The 20,800-nt window shown below is 36.6% G+C and overlaps 2 protein-coding genes across 3 annotated transcripts in view; both read left to right on the forward strand.

Annotated features, from left to right (window-relative positions):
* The window catches only part of IPO11 (importin 11), a 244,644-nt gene that overhangs the window by 162,544 nt on the left and 61,300 nt on the right, over positions 1 to 20,800 (forward strand). Inside the window, exon 28 of one of the 2 annotated variants that reach the window (XM_049864214.1) lies at positions 13,698 to 13,749. The exons of the other annotated variant lie outside the window; for it this stretch is intronic. Coding sequence (XP_049720171.1) covers positions 13,698 to 13,707 — 10 coding nt within the window. The 3' untranslated portion in view covers positions 13,708 to 13,749. Of the gene's footprint in view, positions 1 to 13,697; positions 13,750 to 20,800 lie in introns of those variants that run through there. 2 annotated transcript variants of the gene reach the window in all.
* LRRC70 (leucine rich repeat containing 70) lies at positions 12,820 to 17,996 on the forward strand. Its single transcript, XM_049864224.1, has 2 exons — positions 12,820 to 13,219; positions 13,698 to 17,996. The coding sequence occupies exon 2, from the start codon at positions 13,709 to 13,711 to the stop codon at positions 15,608 to 15,610; it is 1,902 nt and encodes a 633-aa protein (XP_049720181.1). The 5' UTR covers positions 12,820 to 13,219; positions 13,698 to 13,708; the 3' UTR covers positions 15,611 to 17,996.

A 20,800-nucleotide genomic window follows, 5' to 3' on the forward strand; every position in this document is an offset into this window, starting at 1 on the left:
ATCCTACCACTGCTTCTCACTATCTTCAGGCTACAGCTTGCACTCTATCTCTCGGTTTCTTGCTTCCAGGAGCTTCTCAGTGCAGGATCCTGGATCCAAAGGATATATTCTCTGTTCCTGACTGTTCTTCCTTGGTGGTGGTAGGATCCTTTTCTTTGCTCTGGAATTGGCTCTATTGTAAGGCAAAATTGACCAGTCCCCTTGGTGTGCCACAACTGCCTTATCACATAGTCCTGCCTAATCACCTGGACTGGAGTTACAAGACCATGGCTAGAAAGGCCACTCAAATACAGTCAGTTGCAGCATAGTGATTTTTTGATTGAGAGGTTATAATCATTTATAAAATTTTTTTCTCTTTTTAAAGGCAAATGTCATTTTTTTTTTTTCTGGCAGTCGTTTGTAAACCCAATATCCCCCCCCCCAAAAAAAAAAAAAGTTTGAAGTGTTTCTATCCTTCTGCCTTAGGATTTGAATGGTAATAATCCATTTTGGTTTCATTTCCAGTAGAAATTCACTTTATCCTTTGCCTTAGTTTCCTAGGCTGCTATAACAAAATACCACAAAGTGAGTAGCTTTAAAAATCAGAAATTTATTTTCTCACAGTCTGAAGAAGGCTAGAAGTCCACAAGGAGGGCTCTCTTTCTCTCTCTCTCTGTCTAGTTACTAAATTATCTTTTAAGCTCCCTTCTTTCCTTGTTCTTCCGTCCTTGCACATGCCTGTGTGAGTATATGTGATAAAATGTAAATAGGTAATAAAAGCATAAATAAGAACCATGAAAATGGAAAGGATATGCAGCAAAGAGAAATTCTAATATAGTTTAGATCTAAGATTGTTAACCTATCTCAGCAAAACCTAGAAAGTGATGAATTGCATCAGAGGAGTTATTAGTGTTCCAAAGGTATCATATGGAACTTAGGGGACAGTGGAGATACTCTGATGTCTAATGTACCTCTGCTAGCTTTCCTAAGTAGAAATACCAAAGAAAATCAAACCCACTGCCATCGAGTCGATCCTGACTCATAATGACCCTATAGGGCAGAGTAGAACTGCCCCATAGGGTTTCCAAGGCTGTAATCTTTAGGGGAGCAGACTGCCACATCTTTCTCCCTAGGAATGACTGGTGGGTTCAATCGGTGACCTTTCAATTAGTAGCTGAGCGCTTAAACTGCTGTGCCACCAGGACTCTTTGAGTAGGAATAGCCTTCCTGTTTAATATGTTCTACTTACTGTGCTTCACGTGTTAATCTTGCCTGATATACAAGAAAGAATTTTATCATCATGTAACAGATTATGAGGTTGTTATCCAAAATTATTTAAAATTTTATAGATTTTGTCTCTCAAAATGACTGTGTAACAGGAATTTGTATCAAGAAGTTAAAAATGTTCTTATAAAGCTTCCAAACTAGGGGGAATGATAAAATTTGTTCCTTGGAAGTCTCCAGCGTTGTCTGATATAATGCCAGAAGATGAGCCCAGCAGGTTGGAAGGCACTCAAAATATGGTGGGGGAAGAGCTGCCTTCTCAAAGTAGAGTCCACTGTAATGACAAGGATGGAGTCAAACTTTCTGGACCTTCATTTGCTGATGTGGCACAACTCAAAAAGAGAAAAACAGCTGCAAATACCCATTAATAATCGGAACGTGCAATGTACGAAGTATGAAACTAGGAAAATTGAAATTCTTAAAAAAATAAAATGGAATGCATAGAGATCAATATCCTAGGCATTAGTGAGCTGAAATGGACTAGTACTGAGCATTCTGAATTGGACTACTGTGCCTGGAATAACAAATTGAAGAGGAATGGCATCATATTCATTGTCAAAAAGAACATTTCAAGATCTGTCTTGAAGTACCGTGCTGTCAGTGATAGGATAATATCCATATGCCTATAAGGAAAACCAGTTAACACGACTATTTTTCAAATTTATACACCAACTACTAATGCCAAAGATGAAGAAATTGAAGATTTTTACCAATTTACGAAATCTGAAATGGATCGAATGTGCAGTCAAGATGCATTGATAATTACTGGTGATTGTGATGAGAAAATTGGAAACAAAAGAAGGATCAATAGTTGGAAAATATGGCCTTGGTGATAGAAATAACTTTGGAGATCACAGGATAGAATTTTGCAAGACCAACAACCTCTTCATTGCAAATACCTTTTTCCAACAACGTAAATGGTGACTTACACATGGACCTCACCAAATGGAATGCACAGAAATCAAATCAACTATACCTGTGGAAAGAGATGATCGAGAAGCTCAGTATCATTAGAACCCGGCCAGGGGCTGACTGGAACAGACTATCAATTGCTCATTTGCAAGTTCAAGTTGAAGCTGAAGAAAATTAGGACAAGTCCATGAGAGCCAAAATACAACCTTGAGTATAATTGTCCCTGAATTTAGAGTTCATTTCAGGAGTCGATTTGGTGCATTGAACACTAAGGAACGAAGGCCACATGAGTTGTGGAATGACATCAAGGATATCATATATGAAAAAGTAAAAGGTCATTCAAAAGACAGGATAGAAAGAAAAGACCAAAATGGATGTCGGAAGAGACTCCGAAACTCGCTTTGAATGTAGAATAGCTAAAGCAAAAAGGAAGAAATGATGAAGTAAAAGAGCTGAATGAAAAATTTTAAAGGGCTGCTCAAGAAGGCAGAGTAAATTATTATAATGAAATGTGCAAAGACCTAGATTTACAAAGCCAAAATGGAAGAACACCTCAGCATTTCCCAAGCAAAAGAACTGAAGAAAAAATTCAAGCCTCAAGCTGCAGTATTGAAGGATTGTATGAGGAAAATACTGAAGGATGCAGGATACATCAAAAGAAGATGAAAGGAATACACAGTCACTGTAACAAAAAGAATTGGTTGACAGTCCACCATTTCAGGAGGTAGCATATGATCAAGAACCAGTGGTATTGAACGGTGAAGTCCAAGCTGCACTGAAGGTATTGGTGTAAAACAAGGCTCCAGGAATTGATGGAATACCAGTTGAGAAATGGGTATCAGCTGATGGTGCTGACTCGTCTATGCCAAGAAATTTGGAACACAGCTACCTGGCTGACCGACTGAAAGAGATCCATATTTGTGCTCATTCCAAAGAAAGGTGATGCCACGGAAGGCTGAAATTATAGAACAATATTATTAATAACACACAAGTAAAGTTTTGCTGAAGATCATTCAAAAGCATTGGCAGCAGTGCATCAACAGGAAAATGCCAGATGTTCAAGCCGGATTTAGAAGAACACGTAGAACGAGGGATATCGTTGTGGATGTCAGATGGATCTTGGCACAACGCAGAGAATACCAGAAAGATGTTTACTTGTGTGTTATGGTGACTGTGGAAAGGCAGTCAGTTGTGTGGATCATAAAAATTATGTATAACATTGTGAAGAATGGGAGTTCCAGAACACTAAATTGTGCTCATGCGGAACCTGTACGTAGACCAAGAGGCAGTTGTTCAGACAGCACAAGGGAATACTTGGTTGTTTAAAGTCAGGAATGGTGTGTGTCATGGTTGTATCCTTTCATGTGTCTGTAGTCTCCTTTAATCTGGAATGTCATCTTCTCAGCCTCTTTTATGATTTATGGTTAACATTTTGGGAGAAAAAAAAAAAAAACCATTGCCATCGAGTCGATTCTGACTCATAGCAACCCTATAGAACAGAGTAGAACTGCCCCTTAAAGTTTCCATGGAGCACCTGGTGGGTTCAAACTGCCCACCTCTTGGTTAGCAGCTGTAGCACTTAACCACTATGCCACCAGGGTTTCCTTTGGAGAAAACAGTCCTTTTTTTTTTTTTCCCCCCTCTCTCTCTAAATACAGTGTTGCTCATCTGGGCTTTGTTTGATGTTTCTTCATGAATAGATTCAGGTTACACATCCATAGTAGGAATGGGTATTATCTAAGTGATATCGTGTCCTTGGAATATTCCATCCATAGGTACAAAATGTCCTTCTGCCTCTCATTAGTGGTAATTGTGATCATCTTAGGAAGGTGTTGATCGATTTTTCCACAGTATACTTTTTTCCCTTATACCTAATAATGCAATCTGTATTGACATACCGTTCCTCGTTAAAATTTCTCCCTACATTGAGCAAAATAATAGACTTAGAAAAATGTTTACTAAATTTTTTTTATTGTAAATTCATTTTCAAATTTTGGTTCTCTTGATTTTAGGGTCAGTAAACTTTTTTTTTTCAAGTAATTTTAGAATCCATAATAGCAGTTACTGCTATATATAAATGTATACCAATCTTGGTGTGTATTTTGATTATTGTTGTATGCTGTCAGGTCAATGCCGTAAATTTCAGTCTTGTATGGGCAGAATCTGAATAGAAAAGAAAACAGATGTGTGTTGATACCTGAAGCGTGAGATTATTTGAAGACAGTAACAGTATAAAAAAAAAAGGCACATTAGCAAGATTAAAGAAGGATAATTCAACGAGAGATCAATTTATTAGAAAGAAGGAGGGAAGTTTATTTAAAGGCTTAGTGCACCATTGAGAAATGGTTGTATCGAAAATTAGTAGAAACTGGAAAAGGAATAACACATTTTGATGTTATTGTGGTGCAAAATCAAAATGTCAAAATTCAGATTGGGGAGAATTATTACGCAATGGAAGTGATTAGATTTAACACAGCCTATTTTCATTATAGTATTTAAAGCTCATGAGAAAAAAAATTTTTTTTTAATTTTTATTGTGCTTTAAGTAGTGAAAGTTTATAAACTCAGTCAGTCTCATACAAAAACTCACATACATCTTGCTATATACTCCTAGTCGATCTTCCTCTAATGAGACAACACACTCCTCCCCTCCACTCTCTATTTTCGTGTCCATTCGGCCAGCTTCTGACCCTCTGTGCCCTCTCATCTCTTCAGACAGGACCTGCCCACATAGTCTCATGTGTTTACTTGATCCAGGAAGCTCATTCTTCACCAGTATCATTTTCTGTCCCATAGTCTATCCAGTCCAATCCGTGTCTGAAGAACTGGCTTTGGGAATGGTTCCTTTCTTGAGCTAACAGAAGGTCTGGGAACCGTGGCCCCTGGGGTCCTTCAAATCTCATGAGAAAAATTTTAAACTACCTAAATAAATGAATTGTTACGAAATGATAGTACTCAGCCAAAGCACAGGGAAATATCACCTAGTAAACTGAGGGGAAGTCGGGGAATTTGTATTCTAATCCCAGTTTTGTCACTTATAAGGGGCATAATCGTAGCAAATAAGATGAAGGAGTTGCTGAGTTCCCTTGCCGTATCACCTTTTCTTGAGCTTTTGGTTTGTATGGTCTTCTCTAGCAGTGATCACTAATCTCTAAGAGCAAGAACTCAGAGATACACAGACAAGCTTTGTTTTGCTGGATATCAGATTTTTTTCCAAATTAACCTGAGAGCTGCAATGTACTATTTAGATTTAGATTTTGGTTGCAGTCACTTTACCTCAATTTTTACAACGTGGGAAATAAGAGATTTTTTTTTTTTGGTCATTTTTCTTTATGTAATTTTTGGCAAATTTTACATCTTAAAAACCCCAAAACCAAACTCCTCATCGTCCAGTTGATTCCGACTTAAAGTGACCCTATAGGACAGAGTAGAACTGCACCATAAGGGTTTTTAAGGAGCAGGTGGTGGATTCGAACTGCCGACCTTTTGGTTAGCAGCCAAGCTCTTAACTACTGTGCTAACCAGGGCTCTTTTACTTCTAAGATCTGACTAATAGTAAGAATAATTATTTTTATCTGCTTTGGGTTTTTCTGGAGGAAGAGAGAGGACAAAATTAATTAATGTACATCTTATTTTATACTCCCAAAAGTGATTTCACTTTACAAAAGATAAATTCACGAGTTAAAATTTGTCTATTTTGCCCATACTTTTCAGTGATATTTCTGAAAGGGTAGTCTAGGATGTGTATAGTAGTTGTTGCTTCAGATGTTTTTCACATTCTTAACTAGGTTGATCATACAATTCCTCACTCAGACTTGAACGCATTTGAGCATGAAAGAGTGTGCTAATTAGCTAGGACACCTGGATAACAATCGTTAGCCGGGATGATGTTGAGCAAACTAACGATGTTTAAGTACCCAGCCTTAACCTTAATTGCAATATTGTGTATCTGGTTTATCTCTTATTTTAAATATGTGTGTGTATATATATATATATATATATGCATAGTATATGTATGTAATATGTGTTTGAAACCATGGACTTTTTGAAAATTTAGAATAATTTATTATTTGGATTGGGTAATACATTTACATTGTTTACAAGTCACAGTGATATTAAAAGACTTATATAAGTCTCATTCCCACCTCGCCCACTTCCTGCTCATATTCCCTTCTACTAACAATTTTTATTAGTTTCTCCTTTATTCTTCCAGTGTTTGTATAAACAAAAGTAAATATGTTCTTTTATTTTTCCATTTTTAAGGAAAATGTTGCTTACCATATAAACTGTTTTGCTCTTGTTTTTATTAAAAAATTTAAAATATATTCTAGTTATCTTTTATCAGTGAATAGGAATTTTCCATTTTTTCAAATAATTGAGCAAATGGAAAATTACATTCTGTTTTAGGCATAACATCATACCAAACCGGAGTTGATTCTGAGTCATAGTGACAGAACATTGTAAATCTTTTCGGAAGCAAACTGCCACATCTTCCGAGGCACCTCTGGGTGTATTCAAACTTCTAACCTTTCAGTTATTAGCTGAGTGCTTTACTGGTTGCACCACCCAGGGATTCCTAGACCAAATACTACTTGGAGCAAAATCTGAATCAGATAACATGTGGTTTTATTTTTTACAGAAAGATCATTCTTCCTTCTTTCTACATGGTTTTCCCTATTTTAAAGCCATACTATAATTTTGTACATGTTGCAGTTTCTGTTTGAAATGCTAATTATGTTACATCTCTTTGTTTGCCATAAATATTAATCATAAAAGTAAAGATACTTGAATATTACCTTTTTTATTTACAAAGTAATAAGTAAGGAGCAATTTTGCTCTTTTTAAACCCATAGGGTTTTCATTGGCTAATTTTTGGTCATAGATCACCAGGCCTTTCTTTCTGGTCTTCTTAGTCTGGAAGCTCTGCTGAAACCTCTTCACCGTGGGCGACCGTGCTGGTATTTGAAATATTGGTGGCATGATTTCCAGCATCATAGCTACATGCAAGCTACCACAATATGACAGACTGACAGATGGGTGGTGGAAATTACTAACAGCTGGCTGAATATCCTGTTCTAACTTTGTTTCGCCCTAAAGTGTTACCTAATGTTTCAAGTTTGATTCTCACATTTCATTTAGTAAATGTGTTTGCCTCTTTATTCAATAAAAAGTTGTGTCTACTTTATCGCTTTGTATTCTGTTTTCCACTATTATAATTAATGTGTTTCTCTAGTAGGATTTTTCAGGTTTTTCCTATGGTTTGAAAGTGGCTGTATTATCTAGGCTATGTGAGCTCCTCTGCCCTCCCACTTACTCCCCACCCCCCGGCTGTTTTCCGTTTCCCGAACTCACTTACCTATTCTTGCAATCGTCTGTTTTACATGGTGCCCTCTCTTTCCAAGTTTGCAGTACATCTTACCTCCTCCATTGACTTGGTTACTTATTTCATTACGAAAATAGTAGCAGTCAGATGAGCACTATCTCATGTATCAGTGTACTTGCCTCTGTACCCAAAAGCTCAGCTAACTCTGATGTTACAGCATATAAACTGTTCCTTTTTTGGCGAAGGCCGTCTCCTCCACTTGTGCATTGAATCCCATCCCTCCAGAGTTCTTTGCTCCTGTGATTGCCCTTTTCTCTTTCCCATCAAATTTTTTTTTCTCTGTTGGATCCTACTCAATAGCATAAAAATGTGCTGAATATTTCTCAACTTAAAAAGAAGAAAGGAAAAGTGTGACTGAACATTCAACTTCAGTAATGTCCCTTTTCTCTACTGGCAAAAGAGCCATGTGTTCTTTTTTCCTGAACCCATTTCATTTAGGCTTTTATCCCCCTCATTGCACTGAAATTACTCTTGTCAAGTTTAATAATTTCTTCTCTGTTGCTGATTCCAGTGGTCAGTGCTCAGGCCCATCCCAATGTTACTTCTTAGTAGCACTTGATATTTGATCAGTTTTTCATTCTTAGAACCTTCTTTTCACTGGGCTTCTAGAACATTACAGTGTCCTGGTTTCTCATTTGTTTTGTGACTTTTTCCTCTCATTGTCCTCTGCTACAGCTAGATCTTTCTTCATTTTTAAGCTCTTAAACTTTGGAATGCTGGAGGTTCAGCCTCTAACCTTTTTTGTATCTACTGTTTGAACTCCTTAGTTGGTTTCAGCCAGTTCCTTGTCTGATGATGCCCAAATTAATATTCGTATTCCTGACCTTTCCTCTAATCTCCAAGCTTGTGTGTCCAGCTGCCAAAATAGCATCTACGGTTGGAAGGTGATTAGACACATCAGACAGAACATTTCCAAAATATAACCAGTTTGTTGTATATAAAAACTGTTTGTTATATATAAAATTCTGTAGGCGACTCCTTGGAATATATCCTAGAGAAATAAGAGCCTTTACACAAACATATATTTGCACACCCATGTTCATTGCAGCACTGTTTACAATAACAAAAAGATGTAGGCAACCAAGACGCCCATCAACGGATGAGTGGATAAATAAATTATGGTATGTTCATAGAATGGAATACTATGCATCTATAAAGAACAGTGATGAATCCGTGAAACATTTCATAACATTGAGGAATCTGGAAGGCATTATGCTGAGTGAAATTAGTTGGTTGCAAAAGGACAAATGTTGTATGAGACCACTATTATAAGAACTTGAGAAATAGTTTAAACAGAGAAGAAAATGTTCTTTGATGGTTACGAGAGTGGGGAGGGAGGAACAGAGGGAGAAGGTTTGCACTAATTGGATAGCAGATAAGAACTATTTTAGGTGAAGGGAAAGACAGCACACAATACAGGAGAGGTTAGCACAATTGGACTGAACCAAAAGCAAAGAAGTTTCCTGAATAAAGTAATGCTTCAAAGTCCAGTGTAGCAGGGGCGGGGGGTTGGGGACCATGGTTTCAGGGGACATCTAAGTCAGTTGGCGTAATGAAATCTGTTAAGAAAACATTCTGCATCTCACTTTGGAGAGTGGTGCCTGGGGTCTTAAACTCTAGTAAGCGGCCACCTAAGATGCATCAGCTGGCCTCAACTCACCTGGAGCAAAGGAGAATGAAAAACCCCCAAAACACAAGGTAATTATGAGCCCAAGAGACAGAAAGGGCCACATAAACCAGAGACTGCATTAGCCTGAGACCAGAAGAACCAGATGGTGCCTGACTACAACCAATGACTGCCCTGACAGGGAACACAACAGAGAACCCCTAAGGGAGCAGGAGAGCAGTGGGATGCAGACCCCAAATTCTCGTAAGAAGACCAGACTTAATGGTCTGACTCAGACTAGAAGGATCCCAGAGGTTATTGTCCCCAGACCTTCTGTTAGCCCAAGACAGGAACCATACCCAAAGCCAAAACTTCAGACAGGGATTAGACTGGACTATGGGATAGACAATGATACTGGTGAAGAGTGAGCTTCTTGGATCAGGTAGACACATGAGACTATGTGGGCAGCTCCTGTCTGGAGGAGAGATGAGAGGGCCGAGGGGGTCAGAAGCTGGCTGAATGGACATGAAAAGAGCGAGTGGAGGGAAGGAGTGTGCTGTCTCATTAGCAGGAGAGCAACTAGGAATATATAGCAAGGTGTATATAAATTTTTATATGAGAGACTAACTTGTAAACTTTCACTTAAAGCACAATAAAAATTAAAAAAAAAAATCTGTAGGTGAGAGTTTATACTTTTGAATGGGAGAATGCCAGAAACATAAGAGTATTAGTTATTCTGTATGATAATATGTTGCATTTGGTAGGTGTTAGATTTATACTTTTAATACTAATTCTCTGGCTTTTTAGTTTCTTTTTAAAAAATTGTCTTGTACTTTTTTTTATTTGAAACATCTCTTTTATTTGTGATTTTAAAAGTGATATGAGAATATTGCAAAAATTTTAAAAATACAGAGAATTAGGAAGAAAATTCACTACTCTCTGGGTGCTTAGTGATAACCAATAAATGTTAGTGTAAGATCCACGAACAGGCACATAAAAATGTTGAAAGCCAAAGACAAGGAGAAAACCTTGAAAGCTGCAAGAGAAAAATGACTTGTACTTACAAGAGAACCCCAATAAAATTAACGGTTAACCTCTCATAAGAAACAGGCTAGAAGGCAGTGGGATAACATACTCAAATGCTCAAAACACCATCAACCAGCAGCCTGATATCTAACAAAGCTGTCTTTCAAAATAAAGGCAAAATAAAGACATTACCAGATAAATAAAACTGAGATAATTTGTTGCTAGCAAACTCATAAGAAACAGTAATGGAAGTTCTTCATGTGAAAGCATGTAACCCCAGACACTAATTAGAAGCCACACATGCACAAAAAAACAAAGAGCACGAGACAAGTTAATTGTGTAATTATAAAAGGCAGTGTAAGTGTATACTGCTTTTTTTTTTCTTAATCGATTTGAAAATGGATTCATGTATTCAGTTGTGTAAATGAATATATAATTCATTTTTGGTCCTGTGACATTTAGAAGTGCAATAATATGTGCTAATAACAACACAGAGAAGGTGGATGGGAGCAAAGCTGTATTGGACTATGGAAAGGACTCCATATAGTAACTTAAACCCACAAGAACAAATGAAGAGACCAGAAATGATAAGTAAGGAGGTTAATTATATTGTTTGCTTTGTAACATTTGTTGATGTAATATATGTAACAGTAGTACTACAAATAGAGGGAAAAGTGAATAGAGCTATATAGGAGGAACATTTCTATATCTCACTTGAATTCAGTTAGTATAAACCTGAAGCTGATTCTGATAAATTCAGATGTATATGGAAAGCCCTTGGAGCCCTGGTGGTGCATGGTTAAGTGTTTGGCTGCTAACCAAAAAGTCAGCAGTTCAAATCCACCATCCACTCCTTGAATACCAATAGGGCAGTTCTACCCTGTCCTGTAGTTGAAATCGACTTGACAGCAACGGGTATATCAATAATAACATTAAATGCAAATGGATTAACAATTTAATCAAAAGGCAGAGATTATCAGACTGCATTTAAAAAAAGAAAAGATCTATACGTTGCCTACAGGTTCAAAGATACAAATAGTTGGAGACTAAAAGAATGAAAAATGATGATCTCATGCAAATAGCAACCACAAAAGAAAGAAAAAAAAGCTAAAGTGGTTCTCTGGGGCTGCCATGGTTCTCTTGAGGTTCCATCTTTTGTGTTATTTATTTCCACATTTAAATCATCCCTGCCTCCTTTATAAATATTTCTAGGAGTACTTTTTTTTTTTAATGGGCTTTGCTAGCCAATTTCTGATTCCTTTTAAATTAGTTACCCTTGTACTAATTTAATGTACCCTGGTGGCACAGTGGTTAAGCGCTTGGCTAGTAACCAGAAGTCTGCAGCTTGAACCCAACAGCTGCTCCACAGGAGAAAGATGTGGCAGTCTGTTTCTGCTAAGATGGAAACCCTATGGGGGCAGTTCTGCCCTGTCCTGTAGGGTCGCCATGAGTTGGAATCTATTTAGAGGCAGTAAGTTTTGGGTACTCTTTGGACTCTCTTTAGTTTATCATTTAAAATAATAAAAGAAAGAAAAACTTATAAGAACCTAACTAATGACAATGCTAATGAAATATTTTTTCCCTTATTTATTTCATGATATTCAGATAAAAGCGTCTTAAGATCACGGTAGTTTTTCTTCAATTACAGTGTGCACGGCTCATTTATATTCACTAGTTTACAAACCCATTCCTGTTCTCTCATCTCCTATGTGAGGTTCTATTTTTTTTTTTATCTCTGATTTTATTACCTTGTAGTTTTCCCCTTCAAATTTTGATTTTGATAGACCATTTCTCTGATGTTTTTCTTAATCTCTTAAAAGTTGAATGATTCATTTGAAAAATCCATTGGATGTACTTCATTCCACTTTGTGTATTACTGAACATACGAAAGAAGATGGGTTTGAGAAACCTGTTCCATCTTTACTTTTAATTCATGCCATTTCTGTCATTTGTTTTTTAGTTTCTTTATCCATAAAATAGTAGTAGCCAGCCACAAACGGTAGTTGTGAAAATTGTAAATCATTTTGATAAAGATGTGTTATCTTAAATGTACCTTTTGATTTTTTTTTAGTCTTAGAAAGTTAGTGCTGGGTACTACAGGAAAAAATATGAAAATAATTTACATTATAACCTAAACTAATTGTTGCCTGGATGTGAAATAAAGTACTTTAATATCAAAAGGGAGTTCTGTATACAATTATATTATTATTGTTATTGATTTCAACTCATATTGATCCCATGTGACAGCGTAGAACTGCCCCATAGGGTTTTCTAAGGGTCGATATGTTGGAATTGACTTGATGGCTACTAACAAGGCATTTGCTGTATATTAAAATGCTAATTTGTAGTAGTCAGTATTTTTAATACCTAAAAATTAGTTGAAAAAGAGCACAGAGGATAATGAAACAAGATTCATATTTACGTCTTTCAATTCCCTGATGTATTTGCTACCCCCCGTTTTTTTTAAAGGAATTTGTCATTAAAGTTGAAGTCCCAGTATGTATAAGAAACAATATATATTTTATACATTTTTATAATTTACAAAAATTATATTACTCTATGCACATCTTATTCCAACTTCCTTTTTTTACTCAATATACATAGTTTTTTTTATTCCGAATATCTTAAAAATTTCAGGTTTCCATTTTTTAAAAAATCATTTATTTTTAAAATTATAAGAGATATTTAGATGTGTATATTAGGAAAGCTGAAATTAGCTGCATTCTGGAAAAAAAAAAAAAGTTCCTGAGATTTCCTTTCAACAATACTTTTGAAACATAGATAAAATTACTTCCTGTCTCTCAGTTTCCTGAATCCATGGCAACCTTGTTTTACACACTGCCTGTAGAGGAACCAATGGGAAGAGTGGTGTTTCCTGAGCAAACTGTGACTTAAAAAAAAGTGGGGAGGGGTGGAAATCAACAGTGCCACAGAAAGAAGTGGGGCTTAGAAATGTCGCTTAGCAGATTTAAAAAGAAATTTTGTGCTTAAATCAGCGGAGTGATAATACGATGACTTTCCTGTTGTTGGTAAGATTATTTAAATACGAACTTTTAGCTGAAATAAAAAACAATTTGGTTTTGGTAAAAAATGGTAATTTAAAGAAAGCTTACTTTGTTGTATAATGAATTTGTAGTGTCACCAATTGTAATGTTATTTAATTGATATTTGTCTTTAATCTGTGTTGGTAAAGACATATCCAGACTTTCATCCCTACATCATCATTTGTCATTTTGTTACAGTTGTAATATTTTAAGTTAACTCAGCATACATTTTATTTTATAGTTCATTAAATTTGAATTACCATTTTGTCAAACACTGAGTTAACAGGTATTAATAATCCTAGAACATATGCCAACCCTCATTTTTTGTTATCAGTATAATATGATTTATGATATTTAGTATTCTTGATAATAAAAGCAAAATAGAATACAGAAAATCTGTTATTATAAACTTTCAACCTAAGAACTTTCTGATGATTTACAGTTTTACCTTCTCTTTTTATAGCCAATTCTGATATGAACAGAAAAACCAAGAACAGGGCTATGTGTGGATTACAGTTTTCTCTGCCTTGTCTACGACTGTTTCTACTTGTTACCTGTTATCTTGTGTTACTGTTCCATAAAGAGATACTTGGATGTTCGTCTGTGTGCCAGCTCTGCACTGGGAGACAAATTAACTGCCGTAATTTAGGCCTTTCAAGTGTTCCCAAGAATTTTCCTGAAAGTACAGTTTTTCTATATCTGACTGGAAATAATATATCACATATAAGCAAAAGTGAATTTACAGGACTTTATTCTCTTGTAGCCTTGTATTTGGATAATTCTGGTATTGTGTATGTATACCCAAAAGCCTTTGTTGAATTGAAACATCTATATTTCTTATATCTAAATGATAATTTTATAAAACGCTTGGATCCTGGAATGTTTGAGGGCCTTTCAAACCTTCGTAATTTATATTTACAGTCTAATCAAGTATCTTTCGTTCCAAGAGGAGTATTTAATGATCTCGTTTCAGTTCAGTACTTAAATCTACAAAGGAATCGCCTCACCGTCCTTGGGAGTGGTACCTTTGTTGGTATGATTGCTCTTCGAATACTTGATTTATCAAACAATGAAATTTTGAGGATATCAGACTCAGGCTTTCAACATCTTGAGAACCTTGATTGTTTGTCTCTAGAAGGTAATAACTTAACAAAAGTACCATCTAATGCTTTTAGAGTACTTAGGAGTCTTAAAAGACTTTCTTTGTCTCATAACCATATTGAAGCAATACAGCCGTTTGCATTTAAAGGACTTGTCAACTTGGAGTATCTACTCCTGAAAAATGCAAGAATTAAAAATGTTACCAGGCATGGGTTTAGTGGAATTAATAATCTTAAACATTTAATCTTAAGTCATAATGGTTTACAAAATTTAAATTCTGACACATTTAGTTTGTTAAAGAACTTGATACACCTTCAGTTAGATAGAAACAGAATAATCAACATCGATAATGATACATTTGAAAACATGGGAGCCTCTTTGAAGATCCTTAACTTGTCATTTAATAATCTTACAGATTTACACCCTAAGGTTCTTATGCCATTGTCTTCATTGACTCATCTTCAGGCAAATTCTAATCCTTGGGAATGTAACTGCAAACTCTTGGGCCTTCGAGACTGGCTAGTGTCTTCAGCCATTACTCTAAACATCTATTGTCAGAATCCCCCATCTATGCGTGGCAGAGCATTGCATTATATTAAGTGGACTGATTTTACAAATTGTGCTACATCTTCAACAAATGTATCCAGAACTTGGGCTGTAAAATCTCTTCATATTCATCACAAGACCACTGCATTAATGATGGCCTGGCATAAAGTAACCACAAATGGGAAACATTTGGAAAATACTGAGACTGAGAGCATTACTTCTTGGGAACAAATTCATACTTCACCTGCCAGTAGATTTTTTCAAGAGAATACCTTTGGTAATCCGTTAGAAACTACTGCAGCATTACCTGTGCAAAAACAGCTTAATTCTTCTGTTAACTTGAACTTGGAAAAAAACAGTGCTCTATCAAGTGATGCTGCACCAGTATCAGGAAAAACATCTCTAATTTGTACACAAGAAGTTGAAAAGTTGAATGAGGCTTTTGACATCTTGCTAGCCTTTTTCGTCTTAGCTTGTGTTTTTATCATTTTTCTGATCTACAAGATTGTTCAGTTTAAGCAAAAATTAAAAGCACCGGAAAACTCAGGGGAAAGTAGACTTGAATACTACAGCTTTTATCAGTCAGCGAGCTATAATGTAGCAGCTTCAGTTTGTAATGCTTCCCCAAACTCTTTAGAAAGTCCTGGTTTGGAGCAAACTCAACTTCATAAACAAATTGTTCCAGAAAGCGAGGCACAAGTCGTTATCTTTGAACATTCTGCATTATAATTCAGCTAAACGTTGGCCATAAGGAAACTTCAGTGCTATGGGTATAAACAAAATGGGAGCCTCCTTAGAGAAGTAAACACTTTATTTGTAAATATAGTGAATTATATGATATCATTATTAAAATATATGTTTTTAATAATTTGCGAATAGTGTACTCATTCAGCAAATGTTTTCTTTGGCAAGCACTGCATTAAGTAATAATAGTGGCTAACACTTCTGTGTAAGCAAGCACTATACTAAACACTTCAAGTATCACATTTAATTTTTTAACAGGCTTGTAAGGTAGTACTGTCTACATTTTGTAGGGAAGGAAGTCTCGGAAGATAGAGAATGAGTAACTGTATCAAATTCTCAGGCATGTGACCCTTTCAAGTCCATCTGTCTCCAGATGCCATGCTGTACTGCTGCTTAGGTGTTGGGGTCTGGGTGGGGACAAGGTAATGAGTTCCATTTTAGATCTACTGAATTTGAGGTTCCTTAGCATCTCTAAGTGGAAATGACTGATAGGCAGAAATTCAGGAGAGAGGTCTGTCCTGGTCAAGGTCAGTAATTCTTCAACTTTCTTCTGCCCAAAATACCAGAAGTAGATGATGCGCTCACAACAGGAACAACAACCACTTGAGCAGTGATTTTGGGAGATGGTAACTGGGGAAGAACTTGTGGTAGAAGCTGAACGACCCCCAGGAGATGTGAATAGCCTCAGTGGAGAATCTTATGTTAGTAAAATTGGTAATAATAGAGGGGAATTGAAGCTGTAGAAGTGATGTAATGTTTTCCTGAATAGTATAGATTTTTTACTTGTATAGCATTCTTCAGAGTGTTAGGTGTATAGTAAGTGCCTAGGCTTGTTGATCCATTAATACTGACCTGAACCATAGGTATATATTAACGATTTCTTTGTAAACATTATTATCTTTTGTCTTTGTGTCTGCCCTCCTTATTCCCCGAAACTTGTATTAGTAAAAGTTATTACTATCCGTATAAAATTAGCTTGAAACAATCTGGGAGTGTTTAAAACCAAGTAGTAATAATCCAGTTTGTATTATGAAACAAAAGCTTTTAAGAAGGTGTTAGGTTGTCTATTGTACCGTAAGACTTGGTTATCAAGCTCAGAACCGCCTGGAAGCCACCAGTTGCTTCCCTCTCACCCCCCAGAGTACTTGATTTAGTGGATATGGGGTTGGGCCTGAGATTTGGCAATTCTAATAAGTTTACTGCTGATGCTGCTGGAAATGATGCTTTCACACTTGGAAAACTACTACCTTAAGGTATTAGAGGGAAAAACTGAAAGGGGCTGAGGAGTGGTTTTGAGACATACTCAGAGACTGCAAAGAGAAATTAAAGCCTCCCATACAAAAGTTTTAACACAACGCTCTACCTTTCTCCACCTGGCTTTAAGTTGTGCCCCTTGCCTAAGTCACAATTAGCAGAAAACGTGAGTATCTTTTAAATAAATCTATTTCAACTTAAAGTACTCATTTTATTATAGAAGAGGTTGTGCTGTGTGCTTTACCTCAAAGGGCATTTGTAATAATTTCTTTTCCTTGTTCTGTTACCCCCACTACCCACAACTCCAATTAAGTTTTTTCTTTAATTACCAGAAGTGTGTGTTCATTGAAAAAATTGAAACAATAAAGAAATATATGAGGTAAATGAACACGCCTCTACGTCCCCATTCCTCACCAGCTAAACCACTTCCTATTAAAGATGTTTTGTAGCAGCATAGCTGACTATTGGAAGTTCGGAAAAACCCATATAGCAAAGTATTGATCCTAAAACAGAATTCCACCCGAATTCAAAGGCAATTTAGAAATTCAACAATGTTTTCTGTGTTTATATAGAACTTCTAATTGATTTAGGCTTAACTAGAAAACTTCAGTCTTATTATATGGAGCTAAAGGAGCAGTGGTGGCACAGTGGTTAAGTGCTCAGCTGTGGTTTGAACCCACCAGCCACTCAGCGAAAGAAAGATGTGGCAGCCTGCTTCAATAAAGATGGCAGCCTTGGAAACCCGACGGGAAGTTCTATTCTGTCCTGTAGGATTGCTGTGAGTAAGAACTGACTCAATGACAGTGGGTTTGGTTTTATACATGGAGCCATAGTTGTAATATTAAGTGCTCATTTAAGTTTCTGTCAACAGCCACCCTTTTTCAAAATGTTAGCCAGCTTACATTTCACTTTTCTTTGATATTTGAAAGTTTATTTAGGATAAAATCTATCTGAAATAATGTGTACATAGTAATTTTCTGCTGTAATTTCTGCATTATTTCACATTTTGGACAATTCTGCCTTGAACAGAACAGCAAAGTTAAAACCAAGTAGCATTTTGGATTAATATAGTTAAAGCAGCTTACTCTTCTGAAGAGTTTTGTGTTTCCCTAGCATTTACTAAAAGTTCTTCATTAGTGCACTCAAGGATAGATAGGCTCCAACTGAAATGGTTGTGTTTCAGAAGGATGTTTTTAGATACAGAGTCTATTTCTTTTTCTTTTCTTTTTTTTATTGGGCTTTAGGTACAGCTCGTTAATTTCTCATACAGAAATTTATACACATATTGTTACATGACACTGGTTGCAATCTCTATAATGTGAGCGCACACTCCCGCTTTCCACCCCATGTTTCCCATGTCCATTCAGCCAGCTTCTCTCCCTTTCTGCCCTCTCAGCCTGCCTCCAGGCAGCAGCTGCCCATTTAGTGTACCCAGCTGAACTAAGAAACACACTATTCTCGAGTATTATTTTCTCTATTATACTCTAGTCTAATCTTTGAAGAGATGCCTTCGGGAATGGTTTTAGTTCTGGGTGAACGCAGAGTCTGGAGGCCATGTCTTCTGTGGTTCCTCTAGTCTCAGTCAGACCATTAAGTCTGGTCTTTTTACTAGAATTTGAGGTCTGCACCCCACTTTTCTCCTGCTCCATCAGGGATTCTCTGCTGTGTGTTCCCTGTCAGGGTGGTCATTGATGGTAGCCGGGCACCATCTAGTACTTCTGGTATCAGGCTGATGAAGTCTCTGGTTTATGTGGCGCTTTTTGTCTCTTGGGCTCGTATTTTCCTTGTGTCCTTGGTGTTCATTCTTGTTTGCAGCAAGTAGGTTGGGACCAATTGATGCATCTCAGGTGGCTGCTTGCAAACTTTTAAGATCACAGGCGGCACTTACCAAGTGGGATGCAGAACATTTTCTTAATAAACTTTGTTATGCCAGTTGACCTAGATGTCCCCTGAACCATGGTCCCCAGACCACTGCCCCTGCTACTCTCTCCGTCAGAGTGCTTGGTTGTGTTCAGAAAATTTCTTAGCTTTTGGTTTAGTCTAGTTGTGCTGACTTCCCATGTATTGTGTGTTGTCTTCCCCTTCACCTGAGATAATTGCTGTCTACTGCCTAGTTAGTGAATATCCCTTTCCCTCTCTCCCCACCCTGCTAACCATCAAAGAATGTTTTCTGTGTTTCAGCCTTTTCTTTAGTTCTTATAATAGTGGTCTCATACAATGTTTGTCCTTTTGTGACTAATTTAACTCAGCATAGTGCCTTTCAGATTTATCCATGTTGTGAGATGTTACACAGATTCATTGTTGTTCTTTATCGTTGCGTAGTATTATGTGAATATACCATAATTTGTTTATTCATTCAGCTGTTGTTGGGCATCTACGTTGTTTGAATTTGTTTGCTATTGTAAACAGTGCTGCAGAGAACATGGGTGTGCATATATTTATTTGTGTGATGGCTCTTATTTCTCTAGGATATATTCTAAGGAGTGGGATTGCTGGATTGTATGGTAGTTCTATTTCTAGCTTTTTAAGGAAGCACCAAATCTATTGCCAAGTGCTTGTACCATTTTACATTCCTACCAGCCATACATAAGTGTTGCAGTCTCCACAAGCTCTCCAACATTTATTATTTGTGTTTTTTGGATTAGTGCCAGCCTTGTTGGTGTGAGATGGTATCTCACTGTAGTTTTGATTTGCATTTCTCTGATGGCTAATGATTGTAAACATTTCCTCATGTATCTGTTAGCCACCTGAATGTCTTCTTCTGTGAAGTGTCTGTTCAAATCCTTTGCCCATTTTTTTTAATTGAATTATTTGTCTTTTTGTTGTTGAAGTTTTGCAGTATCTTATAGATTTTAGAGATTAGACCCTGATAAGATATGTCATAGCTAAAAATTTTTTCTGAGTCTGTAGGTTATCTTTTTACTCTTTTGGTGAAGTCTTTTGATGAGCGTATGTTTTTTATTTTTAGGAGCTCCCAGTTATCTGTTTTCTCTTCTTGTGTTTGTGCATTGTTACTTATGTTTTACATTCTGTTTATGCCATGTATTAGGGCTCCTAGCATTGTTCCTATTTTTTCTTCCATGATCTTTATCGTTTTAGATTTTATATTTAGGTCTTTGATCCATTTTGAGTTAGTTTTTGTACATCGTGTGAGGTATGGGTCTTGTTCCATTTTTTTGCAGGTGGATATCCAGTTATGCCAGCACCATTTGTTAAAGAGACTGTCTTTTCTGCAGTTAATGGACTTTGGGCCTTTGTCGAACATCAACTGCTCGTAGGTGGATGAGTCTACATCTGGATTCGCACTTCTCTTCCGTTGGTCTGTGTATCTATTGTACCAGTACAAAGCTGTTTTGACTACTGTGGTGGTATAATAGCTTCTAAAATCAGGTAGTGTGGAACCTCCCATCTTGTTCTTCTTCAGTAATGCTTTACTTATTGGGGCCTCTTCCCTTTCTGTATGAAGTTGGTGATTTGTTTCTCCATCTCATTAAAAAATGCTGTTGGAATTTGGATTGGGATTGCATTGTATCTATAGATCACTTTTGGTAGAATAGACGTTTTCACGATGTTGAGTCTTCCTATCTGTGAGCAAAGTATGTTTTTCCACTTATGTAGGTCTCTTTTGGTTTCTTGCAGTAGGGTCTTGTAGTTTTGTTTGTATAGGTCTTTTACGTCTCTAGTTAGATTTATTCCTAAGTATTTTATCTTCTTTATCATTGATTTGATGATTTCCTCTTCGAAGTTCTCTTTGTTGGTGTAGAAGAATACACCAACAAAGTATTCTTTGTATGTATGTATGTTTATCTTGTATCCTGATACTCTGCTGAACTCTTCTGTTAGTTCCAGTAGTTTTCTTGTGGATTCTTCAGGATTTTCTGTGTATAAGATCGTGTCATCTGCAAATAGAGATACTTTTAC

This window comes from Elephas maximus, chromosome 2 (genome assembly GCF_024166365.1).
Source record: "Elephas maximus indicus isolate mEleMax1 chromosome 2, mEleMax1 primary haplotype, whole genome shotgun sequence".
NCBI classification, from domain to species: Eukaryota; Metazoa; Chordata; class Mammalia; order Proboscidea; family Elephantidae; genus Elephas; species Elephas maximus.

What these genes read in the sequence shown, in the direction of transcription:
- LRRC70 (XM_049864224.1), top strand. Translation starts at nt 13,709, where the DNA reads ATGAACAGAAAAACCAAGAACAGGGCTATGTGTGGATTACAGTTTTCT.